Genomic DNA, 17760 nt, shown 5'->3' with positions numbered 1-17760 from the left:
TGGCTGATCTGGCCGTGGACTCAGCTCCACTTACCCGCCCGCTCCCCGTAACCCTTAATTCCCTTATTGGTTAAAAATCTATCTATCTGTGACTTGAATACATTCATGGCAAACGAGCCAAAGGTGGGCAGCGGAAACGTTACAAGGACACCCTCAAAGCCTCCCTGATAAAGTAAAACATCCCCACCGACATCTGGGAGTCCCTGGCCAAAGATCGCCCTAAGCGGAGGAAGCGCATCAGGGAGGGCGCTGAGCACCTCGAGTCTCAATGCCGAGAGCATGCAGTAAACAAGCGCAAGCAGCGGAAGGAGCGTGCGGCAAACCAGTCCCACCCACCCCTTCCCTCAACGACTCTCTGTCCCATCTGTGACAGAGTCTGTGGCTCTCGTATTGGAATGTTCAGCCACCTGAGAACTCACTTCAGGAGTGGAAGCAAGTCTTCCTCGATTCCGAGGGACTGCCTGTGATGATGAATGAGGTCAGGAGCCGAGCGGTCCTGGCGGAACTCAAACTTGGGCATCGATGAGCAGGTTATTGGTGAGTAAGTGCCACTTGACAGAACTGTTGGTTGTCTGAAAACTGGCTTCTGTGATGGTGAGGGCCTCAGGACAAGGCCAAGGTGGATCATGCACTTGACACTTCTGGCTGAAGATGGTTACTGTTATATCTTTAATACACTTATGAATGACTCCACGAGGTCTAGTATTGTACTTGAGCTGCTGTGACCTTAGTCCCATTTATTGTAACTCCAGAGTGAGGCACATGGTGGGCAGCCTTTTATACTGGGCCCTGCACACCTATGCAAGTAGCCCTCTGGTGGCACACCTTATGTAACTATACAGTTAGTATACATGGTCTACATACCTGACAGTTGCGAAGGCTTCAGCCTTGTCTTTAACACTCACGTGCTGGGCTCCACTATCATTGAGGATGGGGATATTCATGGAACCTCCTCCTCCCGTTAGTTGTTTAATGGTCCGTCACAATTCACGACTGGATGTGGCAGGGCTTTGATCTGATGCGTTGGGTGTGTGATCACTTAGCTCTGTCTATAGTATGCTGCCTCTGCTGTTTTGCATGCATGCAGTGCTATGTTGTAGCTGACGAATATATGAAAAATTACAGATAGGTGAAGACTATCTGGCCCACCGAGCCTGTCCCACACAATTACGATACCGTGTGTGTCGCAACATATACACTTCACCCCACCCCATCCCAAACCCTGTGACCATGTGAACTCCTGGGAGAGGCAATAAAACAGCTAAAAAAAACCCAGGCCAATTTGGGGGAACAAATCTGGGAAATCCCTCTCCGACCCATCTTGGCGATCAAAGCCAGTCCAGGAGATCACTCTGGCCCTGAATTCCCTGCAGTACCTGCCTTCTGTACGAGGTAATCTCCGCCAGAGCCAGAAACAAATCCAGCTTTCACTGGAAGGAGTCCAGCTAGGCTGCATCCACCACATGAGAGGGCAGCGTGTTCCAGGGGTCTACTGTTCTCTGAGGAAAAGAACCACCTTCTGACATCTTCAGACAATCTAGCCTTATACAACTTAAATTTGTGCTCCCTGGTCCTGCCTAACCTGTTTAATTGAAATAACCTGTCAGCTGGAACACTGTCCATTCCCTTTATTATCTTATAAACCTCAATCAGATCCTAAGTCTATGCTGCCCTAAGGTAAAGAGTCACAACTCTTTTAGCCTATCTTGATAATTAAGATGTTTTAGACTTGGAATTCGTCTAGTGGTTCTCTTCTGCATCCTTTCTAGAGCCTCAATATCACCCACCATGTGAGGAGACCAAAACTGGACACAGTGTTCCAAGTGTGGCCTGACTACGGTCTTGTACAAGAACAAGACAGTACGCCTCATCTTATACTTAATTGTCCTATGATACACCCCAACACCCTATTTGCTCTAGCTATCGCTGCATGGCATTGCTCATGTACCTTTAAGGGTGTATGCACTAGAATGCCTGAATCTCTATCTCCACCATCTTTATTGCCTTTCCCTGGAGGGTGTATGAATGTTGAGCATTTGCCCTACCCACATGCATAACACTGCACTTATCTAAGTTAAGCATCACTTTCCAGTCATGAGCCCAGTCTCCCAACACATTGAGATCTGCCTGAATCAGACAAGCCTCTTCTACAGTTACAGCAATCGCACAGATCTTGGTATCATCATCAAATTGCATCGCCAACTCCTGAATCCAGATCATTAATAAAAATAGTAAAAAGCAACGGTCCCAACACTGATCCCTGTGGGACACCATTGGTGACTGGTCTCCAAACAGATCCAAGCCCATCTATAACTGCTCTTTGCCTGCATCTTGCCAGCCAGTTCTGTATCCAGCTCAATATATTTCCATCAAATTGGTATCTGGTTTTCAGTTATACCTGGTACAGCTCCTGGCATCTCTTCTACAACCTGGGTTGGTTTTATGGTAATGGTCGAGTGAGGGCTATGCCGGGCCATGAGGTTACAGATTGTGGTGGAATACAATTCTACTGCTGCTGATGGCCCACAGTGCCTCATGGATACCCAGTGGCTTGGTAGTACCACCATTGACAAAGCTGGCTGAGTCCCGAAGGACACAGCTGCCAGACTGGGCTCAGAGAACCAACACGAACCACTCTTGGTGATGGACATTGAAGTCCCCCACCCAGAGTACATTCTGTGCCCTAGCATCCACAGTGCGCTGGTGGTGGAGGGAATAAGTGTTTAAGATGGTGGACGGGGTGTCACCATCCACTGGAGAGTTTCCCCCCTGATCCCCATTGACTTCAATTTTACTCGGGCTCCTTGGTGCCACACTTGGTCAAATGATGCCTTGAGGACACTTACTCTCACCTCATCTCTGGTGGCATTCAGCTCTGTTGTCAAGGTTGTGAGCCAATGATGTCTGGAGCCGAGTGGTTCTGGCAGAAACCAAACTGAGTATTGGTGAGCAAGTTAATTGTGCGTAAGTGCCGCTTGATAGCATTGTCAACAACCCCTCCCACCACTTTGCTGCTAATTGTGGAAGGGTTGATGGTGTGGTAACTGGCTGCTGGATTAGCTTGGCTAGAGGCACAGGTCTTCAGCTCTACAGCCGGAATGTTGTCAGAGCCCATAGCCGTTGCTGCATCCAGTGCACTTTGCCAGTTCTTGAACGTGGAGTGAATCGAATTGACTGAAGACTGGCTTCTGTGATGGTGGGGACCTCAGCAGGAGGCCGATATGGATCATCCACTCGGCACTTCTGGCTGAATATAGTTGTGAAGGCTTGAGCCTTGTGTTTAGCATTTACGTGTTGGACTCCATTAAGGATGGGGATATTCATGGAGCCCCCTCCTCCTCCCATTAGTTGTTTAATGGTCCACCACCATTCATGACTGGATGTGGCAGGACTGCACAGCTTTGATCTGATCCGTTGGGTGAGGGATCACTTCGCTCAGTCTATAGCATGCTGCCTCCGCTATTTTACATGCATATAGTCCTGTGTTGCAGCTTCAGCAAGTTGGTATCTGGTTTTCTGTTACACCTGGTACAGCTCCTGGCACGTTCATCAAAACTCCTCATTGAACCAGGGTTGGTTTGATGGTAATGGTAGAGTGAGGGATATGTCAGGCCATGAGGTTACAGATTGGGGTGGAATACAATTCTGCTGCTGCTGATGGCTCACAGGGCCTCATGGATGCCCAGTTTTGAGCTGCTCGATCTGTTCTGAATCTATCCCATTTAGCACGGTGGTAGTTCCACACAACACGATGGAGGGTGACCTCAGTGTGAAGCAGGACTTTGTCTCCACAATGACTGTGTGGTGATCACTGCTACCAATACTGCCATGGACAGATACATCTGCGACAGGTAGATTGGTGAGGACAAGGTCAAGTAGGTTATTCCCTGGTGTTGGTTCTCTCACCACCTGCTGCAGGCCCAGTCTGGCAGCCAGCTCGGTCAGTAGTGGTCCTACCGAGCCACTCTTGGTGATGGACATTGAAGTCCCCCACCCAGAGTACATTCTGGGCCCTAGCAGTGTGCTGATGGTGGAGGGAGTAACGGTTTAAGATGGGTTGCTGATCATGCAGACTTTCTCCTGGATTGTGCTGAGCTTTGAGTGTTGCTGGAGCTGCCGCAGAATACCCAGCTCTGACCTGCTCTTGTAACCACAGTATTCATGGGGCCGGTCCAGTTAAGTTTCTGCTCAATGGTGATCCCCAGGACATTGATGGAGGGGGATTCAGAATGAAGGGTTACGGGGAGCGGGCAGGGAAGTGGAGCTGAGCCCAAGATCAGATCAGCCATGATCTTATTAATTGGCGGAGCAGGCTCAAGGGGCCAAATGGCCTACTCCTGCTCCGATTTCTTATGGTGGAGCCCAGCACGTGAGTGCAAAAGTCAAGGCTGAAGCCTTCGCAACCATCTTCAGTCAGAACCGCCGAATCGATTACCCATCTCGACCTCCTTCTGAGGGCCTCACTTCAGCCAATTCAATTCACTCCATATATCAAGAAATGGCAAAGTGCACTGGATATAGCAAAGGCTATGGGCCCTGACAACAGAGCTGAAGACCTGTGCTCCAGGACTAGCTGTACCTCTAGCCAAGCTGTTCCTCCATTGGCATCTACCCCAGAATGTGGAAAGTTGTCCAGGTATGTCCTGACCACAAAAAGCCAGACTAATCCAACAGCCAATTACCGCCCCATTATTTTCTTGCTGCCTGTGTGAATGAGAACAAAGTCTGCAGGGTTGGATTAGCAAATTGACCACGGAACTGTGGTAGAGGAGGCCATTCAAGTGAGGGGGAGTGAAAAGAAATGCTGCGGTGATAGGGCACAGTACAGTCTGGGGTTCTCTGCAGCCGTGACAGGGAGCTCCGGAGGCTGTGTTGCCTGCCCGGTATCAAGGTTGAGGATATCTTCTCGTGGCGGGAGAAGATTTGGAGTGTAGCTATCTGGGTAATGATGAGCAGAGTGTGACAGGAAGGGACAGAGTTTAACATTTAGAAAAGACAGGCAGAATGGAAAAGGGGGGCAGGGGTGGCCCTGATAATGAAGTTGTGAGAAAGGATCTCGGCTGAGATCAGGAAGCAGAATCAGTATGGGTGGAGATAAGAAATAATAAGGGGCAGAAAGTACTGGTGGGAGTAGTTTATAGGCCCCCATTGGATAGAGTATTAATTAATAGCAGGAGCTTGTAACAAAGGTAATACAATAATTGTGGGGGACTTTAATCTTCATATAGACTGGGCAAATCAAATTGGCTAAAGTAGTCTGGTGGACAAGTTCATGGAATGCATTCGGGACAGTTTCCTAGAACAATAGGTCATGGAACCAGCCAGAGAACAGGCTATTTTAGATCTTGTATTGTGTAATGATACAGGGTTAATTAGTAATATAGACAGGGTAAGTGAGTGGGCAGTAAGGTGGCAGGTGGACTATAATATAGGGAAATGTGAGGTTATTCTCTTTGATAGGAAGAATAGAAAACTATTAAATGTTGGTGTTCAGAGATCTAGGTGTACACATACAGGAAACAGAGCAAGTTAGTATGCAGGTACAGCAAGCAAAAAGGAAGGCAAATGGCAAGTGGGTTGGAGTATAAGAGTAAGGAAGTCCTGCGACAATTGTACAGGGCCCTGGTGAAACCACACCTGGGTCTCATTATTTCAGTGCAGTTTGAGTCTCCTTATGGAGGAAGAATATACTTGCCTTAGAGGGGGTGCAACTAGATTGATCCCTGGGGTGACAGGGTTGTCCTATGAGAAGAGATTGAGTAGATTGGGCCTATACTCTCTGGAGCTTAGAAGAATAAGAATGTGATGATCGATTAGACTGATGGGGCGATAATTGGCCGGACTGGAATAGTCTTGCTTTTTGTGGACAGGACAATCATGGGCAGTTTTCCACGTTGACAGAAATATGCCAGTGTTGTAGCTGTACTGGAACAGCTTGGCTAGAGACGCAGCTAGTTCTGGAGCACAAGTCTTCAGCACGACAGGCGGGATGTTATAGAGGCTCATAGCGTTTGCGTTTTTTCACCCATTATAACGCTGCTGTGTGGCCTGTGGATCGCTGCGATGACATGGTCCCTGACACCTCAGCAGTGTGATTGCTGTAGTACAGGGAATGTATCAGCCTTACACTGTTAGAGCTGGATTTATTTCAAAAATCGCTGCCCCGGGTGTTCAGAGATCCCTGGAGCCGACACCCAGACAGTTAACGATTTCGAAATCCATCACGCGGTTGAAATGATTAACAATTCCAGTACCAATTAGCTGCTATATTGCTTCAGCGTTGAATGTTCCTGCTGATGTATTTGAAAATATCTTCAGAAAACAGTATCGGAAGGTCTGAAATCGTTGCTCAAACTGCAGATCCACCTGAAGGTGATGAGAGAGCGTTCAGTGATCGGAGCGGGACCCAAGGTGGTGTGCGACCACACACGCCGAATTCTCACAGTCAATGCCCGCTATCCTGGCAGCAGCCACGAAGCCTTCATCCTGTGCCAGACGGGTGTGCCAGCTCTCTTCCAGTCACCACATCAAGCTTGCGGCTGGCTGGTCGGAGACAAGGGCATTCTGCGCTCCACCTGGCTCATGACTCCATCATGCCACCACTTACAGCCATGCCACCACCAGGAGCAGGGGTGCTCAAGCAATGGTTCCGCTGCCTTGACCGTATGAGAGCAACCTGAGCTTCCATGTCAGTAGTCACTGTCTGTATTACAGCACTAAAACGTTGCGTTACTTCCGCCTGTGCTGCAATGGAAGCTGCCACATCGCCCATGACAGGCGTCATGAAGTCAGGGTCCCCACAGTCTCTCCGGGAGTCCACCATCGTCTGCAGACTGGTAATGATTGGCTCCATGGTGTGCGCAGAGCTCTGTGCAATGTTGGAGACGGACTCCTCCATGCTCCTTACCATTGGCGAGAGGCTCTCGGGCACCCTTGCCATTGCACCGATTATGTCGATATATGGCCATCACCCTTCTTGTGAACGCCTCCCCATCGAGGTCCTCAACGGAGTCCTGTGCAGCAGAACTTGTGCACAAACTCTCCCTCCGGGGGGCTGGCTCCTGAGCTACCCTTTCCCCTTGGCCTTGCTGCAGCCGCTGGTACCCCGTGCATCACCCAGTGCAGACCCCGCTACTAACAACCGCGTAGTGCCAGTATCGGAGGTGGTGCCTGCGGGGGAGAGATGCAGTGACGCAGTGCTTGGGTCCACCTCCTCTTCTCCTTCCTCACTCTCATTGGAGGGCTCAGGGACAGGCTGCTCATCTGCTGCCTGATTATCTGAAAGCAAAAGGGCACAAAGCTCATGTTAAGGCGAGGACAAGAATGGAGCAAGTAATGCAGGCAGCATCAGGAGCTGCAAAATGATAAAGCCTTCTGGTATAAGGGGGAAGTGGGATGAGGAAAGAAGGGATGAAGATACCGTTGTTGCCCCCAGCGGGGTCAATGTCACAACAGCCACGGCGCTCACCACCACCTGCTCAATGAGCCGCAGCACTCGCTCCTCCAGGTCTGAGAACTGCCACAGCTGAAGTTCACCCCCCCCGTCCTCTGCTGCTCCCTCCGATTGTGGGCCATCTTGGTCTGCACAAGAAAGGATTGTGTGCGAGGCAGAATCCAGCTATGTATTTGGGAGATGTGCCTGCTGTCATTGAATAGCTGTGAATGTAGGCAAGGTGTGAGATGAAGGTGAGTTTCATCAGCTGCATATTTGGTGGGGGAGTGAGTGGTGGTTTGCGCAGTGTGCAGACAGAGGCTGGTATGTAGGAGGTGTCAGACGAGGATGAGAGTTTAATTAGCTGCACGTTTGAAACATAGAAAATAGGTGCAGTAGGCCATTCGAACCTGCACTGCCATTCAATAAGATCATGGCTGATCATTCCCTCAGTACCCCTTTCCTGCTTTCTCTCCATACCCCTTGATCCCTTTAGCCGTAAGGGCCATATCTAACTCCCTCTTCAATATATCCAATGAACTGGCATCAACAACTCTCTGCGGCAGGGAATTCCACAGGTTAACAACCCTCTGAGCAAAGAAGTTTCTCCTCATCTCAGTCCTAAATGGCCTACCCCTTATCCTAAGACTATGTCCCCTGGTTCTGGACTTCCCCAACATCGGGAACATTCTTCCCGCATCTAACTTGTCCAGTCCCATCAAAATCTTATATGTTTCTATGAAATCCCCTCTCATCCTTCTAAACTCCAGTGAATAAAGGCCCAGTTGATCCAGTCTCTCCTCATATGACAGTCCAGCCATCCTTGGAATCAGTCTGATGAACCTTCGCTGCACTCCCTCAATAGCAAGAACGTCCTTCCTCAGATTAGACGACCAAAACTGAACACAATATTCTAGGTGAGGCCTCACCAAGGCCCTGTACAACTGCAGTAAGACCTCCCTGCTCCTATACTCAAATCCTCTAGCTATGAAGGCCAACATACCATTTGCCTTCTTCACCGCCTGCTGTACCTGTATGCCAACTTTCAATGACTGATGAACCATGACACCCAGGTCTCGTTGCACCTCCCCTTTTCCTAATCTGCCACCATTCAGATAATATTCTGCCTTCGTGTTTTTGCCCCCAAAGTGGATAACCTCACATTTATCCACATTATACTGCATCTGCCATGCATTTGCCCACTCACCTAACCTGTCCAAGTCACCCTGCAGCCTCTTAGCGTCCTCCTCACAGCTCACACCGCCACCCAGTTTAGTGTCATCTGCAAACTTGGAGATATTACACTCAATTCCTTCATCTAAATCATTGATGTATATTGTAAATAGCTGGGGTCCCAGCACTGATCCCTGCGGCACTCCACGAGTCACTGCCTGCCATTCTGAAAAGGACCCGTTTATCCCGACGCTCTGCTTCCTGTCTGCCAACCAGTTCTCTATTTGGTGGGGGAGTGGTGGTTTGCTCAGTGGGCAGACAAAGGCTGGTATGCAGGTGTGGAAGCATGTACTGATCTTCACCACCCGACTGAGGTGGGTGAATTTCCTCTGGCACTGTGTGAGGGTTCGATTGACTAGTGCTGGCCGACATCACCTGCGCCGCTTCCCTTCACTTGGCCCTGAAGACCTGGGGCAATGGCCTCTTTCCACTGGCCAGGAACTGCACTTACCTCCTTCGTTTGATCGCCCCCACCAATGCGACGTCATTGAAACGATGAGCTCACTCCCTTACAGCTAGATTAACAGCAGACATCGCAAAACATTCTTGCAGTACCTCTCGGGTCGAGTTCAGATGCAGCACTGGTGAAAATGAGCAGTTGCAAGCTTGATATAACCTCCCCTTTAAGAGCTGGAATGAGCCAGTGTGAAGGATGATTGCTGAATGCAAGTCACCTGAAATTCGGTTGGCCTCTGGTGTTAGCGTCCCACCAATTCACTCGCACTAGATTCACCACCCCCTTCCTTCCTGGGGCACGAAAGTCCAATTTAGAAGTTTAGTTTCCTTTGCGCCTGGCACTAAAATTTCCAATGTAAAAAGTTAACGCCCTCTCCCTATGTCTATAATTTAGCTCAGTATAAATATAGAGAATTTCTTGAACATTACTATTTCTTCTGTGAAATGCACAAAGACAAGAGGCACCTTTAAAATATTTATTTGAACAGTGATTCAAACTAACTCCCCCTCTCTCACAACATGCAGATCCCAACACTAGATCCCAGTATTACTTAAATAGTGAAAAGCTTGGAATAGCATAGGTCCAAAGAGCTTCAGGGGGTCCATGTACACAGATCATTAAAATATAGTGGGTCAGGTACAAAAGATAAAAGAGCAAGTGGAATGTTAGCCTTTATAACTAGAGGGGGTAGAAGTTATGCTGCAGCGATACAAAGCCCTGGTTAGACCACACCTGGAGTAGTGTGTACAGTTCTAGGCATCGCACCTTAGGGAGGGTAGACTAACCATGGAAGGAGTGTGTACAGTTCTAGGCATCGCACCTTAGGGAGGGTAGACTAACCATGGAAGGAGTGCAGTGCAGATTCACCAGAATGTTACCGGAGTTAACTGATGAGGTGTTTTGGATTTTGATAGGAATTGATAGGCTAGTTGGAGAGGAGCGGTTCCCGCTGGTGGGGGGGGTCGAGGGCCACACAGCTGTCTGAAGCTCCCGCCCAGGCCGCTTGCTGGACTCTCAATGGAAATACCGTGCACGCACTGACGTTCACAGGGGCCACGCAGCCAAAACATAATGGGAGGGAACATTGTCTGGGACAGAACCTTCAACTCAGAGCCAGGCCATTCAGGAGCTAGGGAACACTTCTTCACACAAAGGGTGGTGGAAGTGTAGAACTCTCCCATGGGAGGAGGTTAGGGGGAGGACCAGGGAGGGATTGGGGGGGGAGGACCAGGGAGGGATTGGGGGGGAGGACCAGGGAGGGATTGGGGGGGGGGAGGACCAGGGAGGGAGGACCAGGGAGGGATTGGGGGGGAGGACCAGGGAGGGATTGGGGGGGGAGGACCAGGGAGGGATTGGGGGGGGAGGACCAGGGAGGGATTGGGGGGGGGGGGGGGAGGAGGACCAGGGAGGGATTGGGGGGGGGGGGGGGGGGAGGACCAGGGAGGGATTGGGGGGGAGGACCAGGGAGGGATTGGGGGGGGAGGACCAGGGAGAGATTTGGGGGGAGGACCAGGGAGGGATTTGGGGGGGAGGACCAGGGAGGGATTGGGGGGGAGGACCAGGGAGGGATTGGGGGGGGGGGGGGGGGGGGAGGACCAGGGAGGGATTGGGGGGAGGACCAGGGAGGGATTGGGGGGAGGACCAGGGAGGGATTGGGGGGAGGACCAGGGAGGGATTGGGGGGAGGACCAGGGAGGGATTGGGGGGGAGGACCAGGGAGGGATTGGGGGGGAGGACCAGGGAGGGATTGGGGGGGGGGGAGGACCAGGGAGGGATTGGGGGGGAGGACCAGGGAGGGATTGGGGGGAGGACCAGGGAGGGATTGGGGGGGGGGACCAGGGAGGGATTGGGGGGGGGGGGGGAGGGAGGACCAGGGAGGGATTGGGGGGGGGGAGGGGGGAGGACCAGGGAGGGATTGGGGGGGGGAGGGGGGAGGACCAGGGAGGGATTGGGGGGGGGGGGGGGGGGGGAGGACCAGGGAGGGATTGGGGGGGAGGACCAGGGAGGGATTGGGGGGAGGACCAGGGAGGGATTGGGGGGAGGACCAGGGAGGGATTGGGGGGAGGACCAGGGAGGGATTGGGGGGAGGACCAGGGAGGGATTGGGGGGAGGACCAGGGAGGGATTGGGGGGAGGACCAGGGAGGGATTGGGGGGAGAGGACCAGGGAGGGATTGGGGGGGGAGGACCAGGGAGGGATTGGGGGGGGAGGACCAGGGAGGGATTGGGGGGGAGGACCAGGGAGGGATTGGGAGCCCAATGAGTGAGCATTAGCAGCAATGTTCCCATTAATTTTATAGAGTTATGCGGCCCATCCAAATGTTGGTGCCTGCGTGGTTTTCTAAATTGAAAGGCCACCTCAACGGCTCCTCAGGATCTCCAGAGTACCGCATGGGAACGGGAACGTTGGTCAGCAGTAATTTAACCATGGGGGGCATCACTGAAGTGCCTGATAGTGTGTTCGCCTGAGGTAAATGCACGAGTCTGCGCACGCAGACGTGTACACACACACACACGCGCGCATGTACAAAACACACACACGTGTACAGAGGCATGTGCGCACAGGCACAGAGACACACACACGGGGCCAAAGCGCTGGCTGGGCGATGGAGCCTAGGACCTTCCTGGCCTGTATGGCTCAGGACAGGAGGCATTGCATCTTCCCACCGGGCACAGCTGGCGATGGGGAAGGTGAGAGGAGGTGGAGTGTGTGTTCTGGGCGGCGGGGGCGGGGGCCGAGTGAGCTGGGGGCCCTGTACCCGTGTTCTGCGAGAGAGAGAGAGGGAGGTATTGCTGCCTCTGTACCTATTGACTTGCTGCTTCCCAATGGCGGGTAACCTTCCGCACTGCGACGGGCCATCTCTGCTGCAATCTCCTCGCCCCCCCCCACCACAATCTACAAACGCCGTTCATTTACACGGATATAAAAACGCGTCCGTCCATCGCGCCGACTGTCCGTACAAAAGGGCGGCCAGGCCCCGGCTACACCTTCTGCACAGGGGGCGGACACTGGGCCGGCCTCTTCTTGGCCTTCATGCGGCTGCGGGCGTAGACCCGCAGGAAGAGGGCCAGGAAGACGGTGAGCAGGCCCAGGCCGCCCAGCGGGGTGACCGAGTGGCCGTAGATGAGGCAGGAGAGCAGGATGGCGAAGGCCTGCCGCAGGGTCATGATGATGGTGAAGACGGCGGCCCCGAACTGACCGATGGTGTAGAAGATGAAGAGCTGGCCGCAGGCCGAGCAGACCGACAGCAGTCCAGCGTGCAGGGCAAACTCGGGGTGCTGCACCATGAAGCGCAGCGACTGGAAGAAGGCCCCCTGCTCCAGCAACGAGCCCACCGTTAGCAGGCAGGAGAAGAGGTTGACCCCAAACATCATCTGCACGGAGGACATCTTGTACTTGAAGAGGGCGTCCTGCCAGTTGGAGGTGAAGCTATCGAAGACAATGTAGCCGGCAAGGATCAGGACACCGGAGAAGGTGGTGACTGTGGAGGGGTGCTTGTCCTGTGTGCTGGACAGCAGGAACATGCTGACTCCGGCAGAGATCAGCATGGCCGTGAGGTACTCCCAGTACTCGTAGCTCTTACGTGACACCACCTTGCCCATCAGCATGACGGGGATGACCTTGGAGGCCTTGGCCAGCACCTGGGTGGGGAAGCTGATGAACTTCAGTGCCTCGTACTGGCACCAGCTGCTGAGGATGTTGGAGAGCGAGGCGAAGGAGTACTTGTACATTGGCGCCCCGTGTCGGGGCTGCTTGGTCAGGGCACAGCACAGGCCGGCCACTGTCACGGCCAGGATACGGTTCATGAAGACCAGAAACTGGGAGTCGTGGAACTTCACTCCGGGGTCGGTCTCCGTCTTGCCGTATGCTTGGGTCATCACACGCTCCTGCAGGACCCCCCAGGTCAGGTAGGACACCTTGCAACACACAAACCACACAATTATTGACTGGGAAACAGCGACACAGGGTGGGGCATACAGCTGGCAGTGTGGGTTACGGGGAACCCCTTTCACCTCTGGGGGTCCTCCTGACAAAGTTTTGGGGCCGCGCTAGATATTTTTGGGGGTTCGTCATTCCTGGTCTCTCTGTAAGCGGACCACATGTCCCTTGTGGTCACCGTTACCGCCCAATATCCAGTCAAATGCTGTCAAGACGCAAAGCACGTCAGAGTGCCACTGCAACAGACCAAATGGGCAAAGGACAGGGGAATGGGACCGAGGGGAACTCGTTCAGAGAGAGGGCACAAGGGAATGGGACTGGGGGAGAGAGAGAGGGCACAGGGGAATGGGACTGGGGGAGAGAGAGGTCACAGGGGAATGGGACTGGGGGAGAGAGAGGGCACAGGGGAATGGGACTGAGGGAGAGAGAGGGCACAGGGGAATGGGACTGAGGGAGAGAGAGGGCACAGGGGAATGGGACTGAGGGAGAGAGAGAGGGCACAGGGGAATGGGACTGAGGGAGAGAGAGAGGGCACAGGGGAATGAGACTGAGGGAGAGAGAGGGCACAGGGGAATGGGACTGAGGGAGAGAGAGGGCACAGGGGAATGGGACTGAGGGAGAGAGAGGGCACAGGGGAATGGGACTGAGGGAGAGAGAGGGCACAGGGGAATTGGGGAAGAGGGGGCACAGGGGAACGGGGGAGAGGAGGCACAGGGGAACGGGGGAAGAGGGGGCACAGGGGAACGGGGGAGAGGGGGCACAGGGGAACGGGGGAGAGGGGGCACAGGGGAACGGGGGAGAGGGGGCACAGGGGAACGGGGGAGAGGGGGCACAGGGGAACGGGGGAAGAGGGGGCACAGGGGAACGGGGGAAGAGGGGGCACAGGGGAACGGGGGAAGAGGGGGCACAGGGGAACGGGGGAAGAGGGGGCACAGGGGAACGGGGGAAGAGGGGGCACAGGGGAACGGGGGAAGAGGGGGCACAGGGGAACGGGGGAGAGGGGGCACAGGGGAACGGGGGAGAGGGGGCACAGGGGAACGGGGAAGAGGGGGCACAGGGGAACGGGGGAGAGGGGGCACAGGGGAACGGGGGAGAGGGGGCACAGGGGAACGGGGGAGAGGGGGCACAGGGGAACGGGGGAGAGGGGGCACAGGGGAACGGGGGAGAGGGGACACAGGGGAACGGGGGAGAGGGGGCACAGGGGAACGGGGGAGAGGGGGCACAGGGGAACGGGGGAGAGGGGGCACAGGGGAACGGGGGAGAGGGGGCACAGGGGAACGGGGGAGAGGGGGCACAGGGGAACGGGGGAGAGGGGGCACAGGGGAACGGGGGAGAGGGGGCACAGGGGAACGGGGGAGAGGGGGCACAGGGGAACGGGGGAGAGGGGACACAGGGGAACGGGGGAGAGGGGACACAGGGGAACGGGGAGAGGGGGCACAGGGGAACGGGGGAGAGGGGACACAGGGGAACGGGGGAAGAGGGGGCACAGGGGAACGGGGGAAGAGGGGGCACAGGGGAACGGGGGAGAGGGGGCACAGGGGAACGGGGGAGAGGGGGCACAGGGGAACGGGGGAGAGGGGGCACAGGGGAACGGGGGAGAGGGGGCACAGGGGAACGGGGGCACAGGGGAATGGGACTGACAGGGAGAGAGGGCACAGGGGAATAGGACTGAGGGAGAGGGGGCACAGGGGAATGGGACTGCAGGAGAGAGGGCACAGGGGAATGGGACTGATGGGTGCAGGCAGCACGGCCGGAGTTGACGGGTTAGTGGACAGTGTGATGGGTCAGCGGGCGGGGCCACGGGCCGGGTCAGCGGGCGGGGCCACGGGCCGGGTCAGCGGGCGGGGCCACGGGCCGGGTCAGCGGGCGGGGCCACGGGCCGGGTCAGCGGGCGGGGCCACGGGCCGGGTCAGCGGGCGGGGCCACGGGCCGGGTCAGCGGGCGGGGCCACGGGCCGGGTCAGCGGGCGGGGCCACGGGCCGGGTCAGCGGGCGGGGCCACGGGCCGGGTCAGCGGGCGGGGCCACGGGCCAGCCATTTACCTGCAGTCCGAGGGCACATGTCAGCAACTTTAACACCTGTTTGGTGGAGGATGATTCTGTTGCCTCGCTTCGGGAACTTGGAGCAGGTTCCTCCTGCAATCCCGATTTTACCTCACTGCCAAACACGCAGGTCTTTATAACTGGGAAACACAGACCTCGACCTAGAGAGAGGCAAGAGGCACGGCACAGGTAAATCTCAACACCAATCACTGCACATTAAAACCATCTCCCAAATTATAATCTTCAACAATGTGCATTTAGATAGTGTCTTTATAATGCCCCAAGAATTTTTGCTGCAGCATTACATTGGGACATTGTGTACAGTTTTGGTCTCCTAACTTGAGGAAGGACATTCTTGCTATTGAGGGAGTGCAGCGAAGGTTCACCAGACTGATTCCCGGGATGGCTGGGCTGTCATATGAGGAGAAACTGGATCGACTGGGCCTGTATTCACTGGAGTTTAGAAGGATGAGAGGGGATCTCATAGAAACATATAAAATTCTGACGGGGTTAGACAGGTTAGATGCAGGAAGAATGTTCCCAATGTTGGGGAAGTCCAGAACCAGGGGTCACAGTCTAAGGATAAGGGGTAAGCCATTTAGGACCGAGATGCGGAGAAACTTCTTCACCCAGAGAGTGGTAAACCTGTGGAATTCTCTACCACAGGAAGTTGTTGAGGCCAATTCACTAAATATATTCAAAAAGGAGCTAGATGTAGTCCTTACTACTAGGGGGATCAAGGGTTATGGTGAGAAAGCAGGAAAAGGGTACTGAAGAAATGATCAACCATGATCTTATTGAATGATGGTGCAGGCTCGAAGGGCCGGATGGCCTACTCCTGCCCCTATTTTCTATGTTTCTATCAGCGTTTTGACACTGAGCGACATGGAGATATTAGGACATGTGACCAAATGCTTGGCCAAAGAGATTGGTTTTAAGGAGCGAATGCCTTCTGGAAATCCAAACTAATCCCCCTAACCCTAACCCTGCTCGTTACATCCTCAAAGAACGCCAGCAAATTTGTCAAACATGATTTCCCCTTCATAAATCCATGCTGACTCTGCTTAATTAAATTATGCTTTTCAAAATGTCTCGGTATTGCTTCCTTAATAATGGAAGTGAATGGGAGGGGTTTGGGTCCATTGGGATTGTGTACAGTGGGAGTGAATGGAAAGGGGTTTGGGTCCATTGGGATTGTGTACAGTGGGAGTGAATGGGAAGGGGTTTGAGTCTATTGAGATTGTGTACAATGGGAGTGAATGGGAAGGGGTTTGGGTCTATTGGGATTGTGTACAGTGGGAGTGAATGGGAAGGGGTTTGGGTCTATTGGGATTGTGTACAATGGGAGTGAATGGGAAGGGGTTTGGGTCTATTGGGATTGTGTACAGTGGGAGTGAATGGAAAGGGGTTTGGGTCTATTGGGATTGTGTACAGTGGGAGTGAATGGGAAGGGGTTTGGGTCTATTGGGATTGTGCACAGTGGGAGTGAATGGGAAGGGGTTTGGGTCTATTGGGATTGTGTACAGTGGGGGTGAATGGGAAGGGGTTTGGGTCTATTGGGATTGTGTACAGTAGGAGTGAATGGGAAGGGGTTTGGGTCTATTGGGATTGTGTACAGTGGGAGTGAATGGGAAGGGGTTTGGGTCTATTGGGATTGTGCACAGTGGGAGTGAATGGGAAGGGGTTTGGGTCTATTGGGATTGTGCACAGTGGGAGTGAATGGGAAGGGGTTTGGGTCTATTGGGATTGTGTACAGTGGGGGTGAATGGGAAGGGGTTTGGGTCTATTGGGATTGTGTACAGTGGGGGTGAATGGGAAGGGGTTTGGGTCCAACCCGCTCCCCCTCACACTCTCCCCCTGCCACCAACACTCACCAGTTTCCAGGTAGTTGTTCCTCCTGAAGTACTGAACGAGGAGATACCCCGGCAGGATGATGGTCATGTAGCCAGCCAAGTTAAGAATAAAACGCATAATCCAAAAATCAGACCAAGCTGCTTGGAGGAAAGTGTCCTCAGCACTGACTGGAGAGGTGGCCATGATCAGCACCAACAGGGAGCTGGAAACACAGGAACCACAACACAGTAATGTTGATCTGCCTCTGTACCCCGCTTCCTGTGCGTCTGCTCTCTCTATGTCTGTATCTCTCTCCCTCTTGGTCTCTCTCCCTGTGTCTGTGCATCTGTACCGCTGTGTGTCTGTCACACTCAATCCCACCCCCTCCCTCCCACACCTGCCCCCCTCCCTCCCTCGTGCACTCTCCCCCGGCCGCATTCCCTCACCCCCCCACGCTCCCTCCTCACCCCCTCCCTCGCTCCCTCACCCCCTCTGTCCCTCACCCCCTCCTCCCTCCCTCACCTCTCCTCCCTCCCTCACCTCTCCTCCCTCCCTCACCCCCTCACCCCCTCTCTGACCACTCCTCCCTCACCACCTCTCCCCCCTCCCTCACGCTCACCCCCTCCCTCTCTCGCGCTCACCCCCTCTCTCCCCCTCCCTCCCTCGCGCTCACCCCTTCTCTTCCCCTCGCGCTCACCCCCTCTATCCCCCTCCCTCCCTTGCTCACCCCCTCTCCCCCTCCCTCCCTCGTGCTCATCCCCTCTCCCTCCCTCGCGCTCACCCCCTCTCCCTCCCTCGTGCTCATCCCCTCTCCCTCCCTCGCGCTC

At 54.3% G+C, this 17760-nt stretch overlaps 1 protein-coding gene and 1 long non-coding RNA gene across 2 annotated transcripts; both read right to left on the bottom strand.

Annotated features, from left to right (window-relative positions):
• Positions 1-9583: 9583 nt before the first annotated feature.
• LOC139266973 (uncharacterized) lies at positions 9584-10335 on the bottom strand. Its single transcript, XR_011593808.1, has 2 exons — positions 9943-10335; positions 9584-9887 (listed from the first exon to the last, which is right to left on the bottom strand). It is a non-coding gene; the product is annotated as an uncharacterized lncRNA (long non-coding RNA).
• Positions 10336-11115: 780 nt separating this feature from the next.
• slc35b2 (solute carrier family 35 member B2) lies at positions 11116-17152 on the bottom strand. Its single transcript, XM_070884613.1, has 3 exons — positions 16975-17152; positions 15101-15261; positions 11116-13037 (listed from the first exon to the last, which is right to left on the bottom strand). The coding sequence occupies exons 1-3, from the start codon at positions 17135-17137 to the stop codon at positions 12102-12104; spliced, it is 1260 nt and encodes a 419-aa protein (XP_070740714.1). The 5' UTR covers positions 17138-17152; the 3' UTR covers positions 11116-12101.
• Between the last annotated feature and the right edge of the window lie 608 nt (positions 17153-17760).

Source organism: Pristiophorus japonicus, chromosome 7 (genome assembly GCF_044704955.1).
Source record: "Pristiophorus japonicus isolate sPriJap1 chromosome 7, sPriJap1.hap1, whole genome shotgun sequence".
NCBI lineage: Eukaryota > Metazoa > Chordata > Chondrichthyes > Pristiophoridae > Pristiophorus > Pristiophorus japonicus.
The sequence above is the reverse complement of the archived record's forward strand: the minus strand, read 5'-3'. Positions and strand labels throughout refer to the sequence as shown.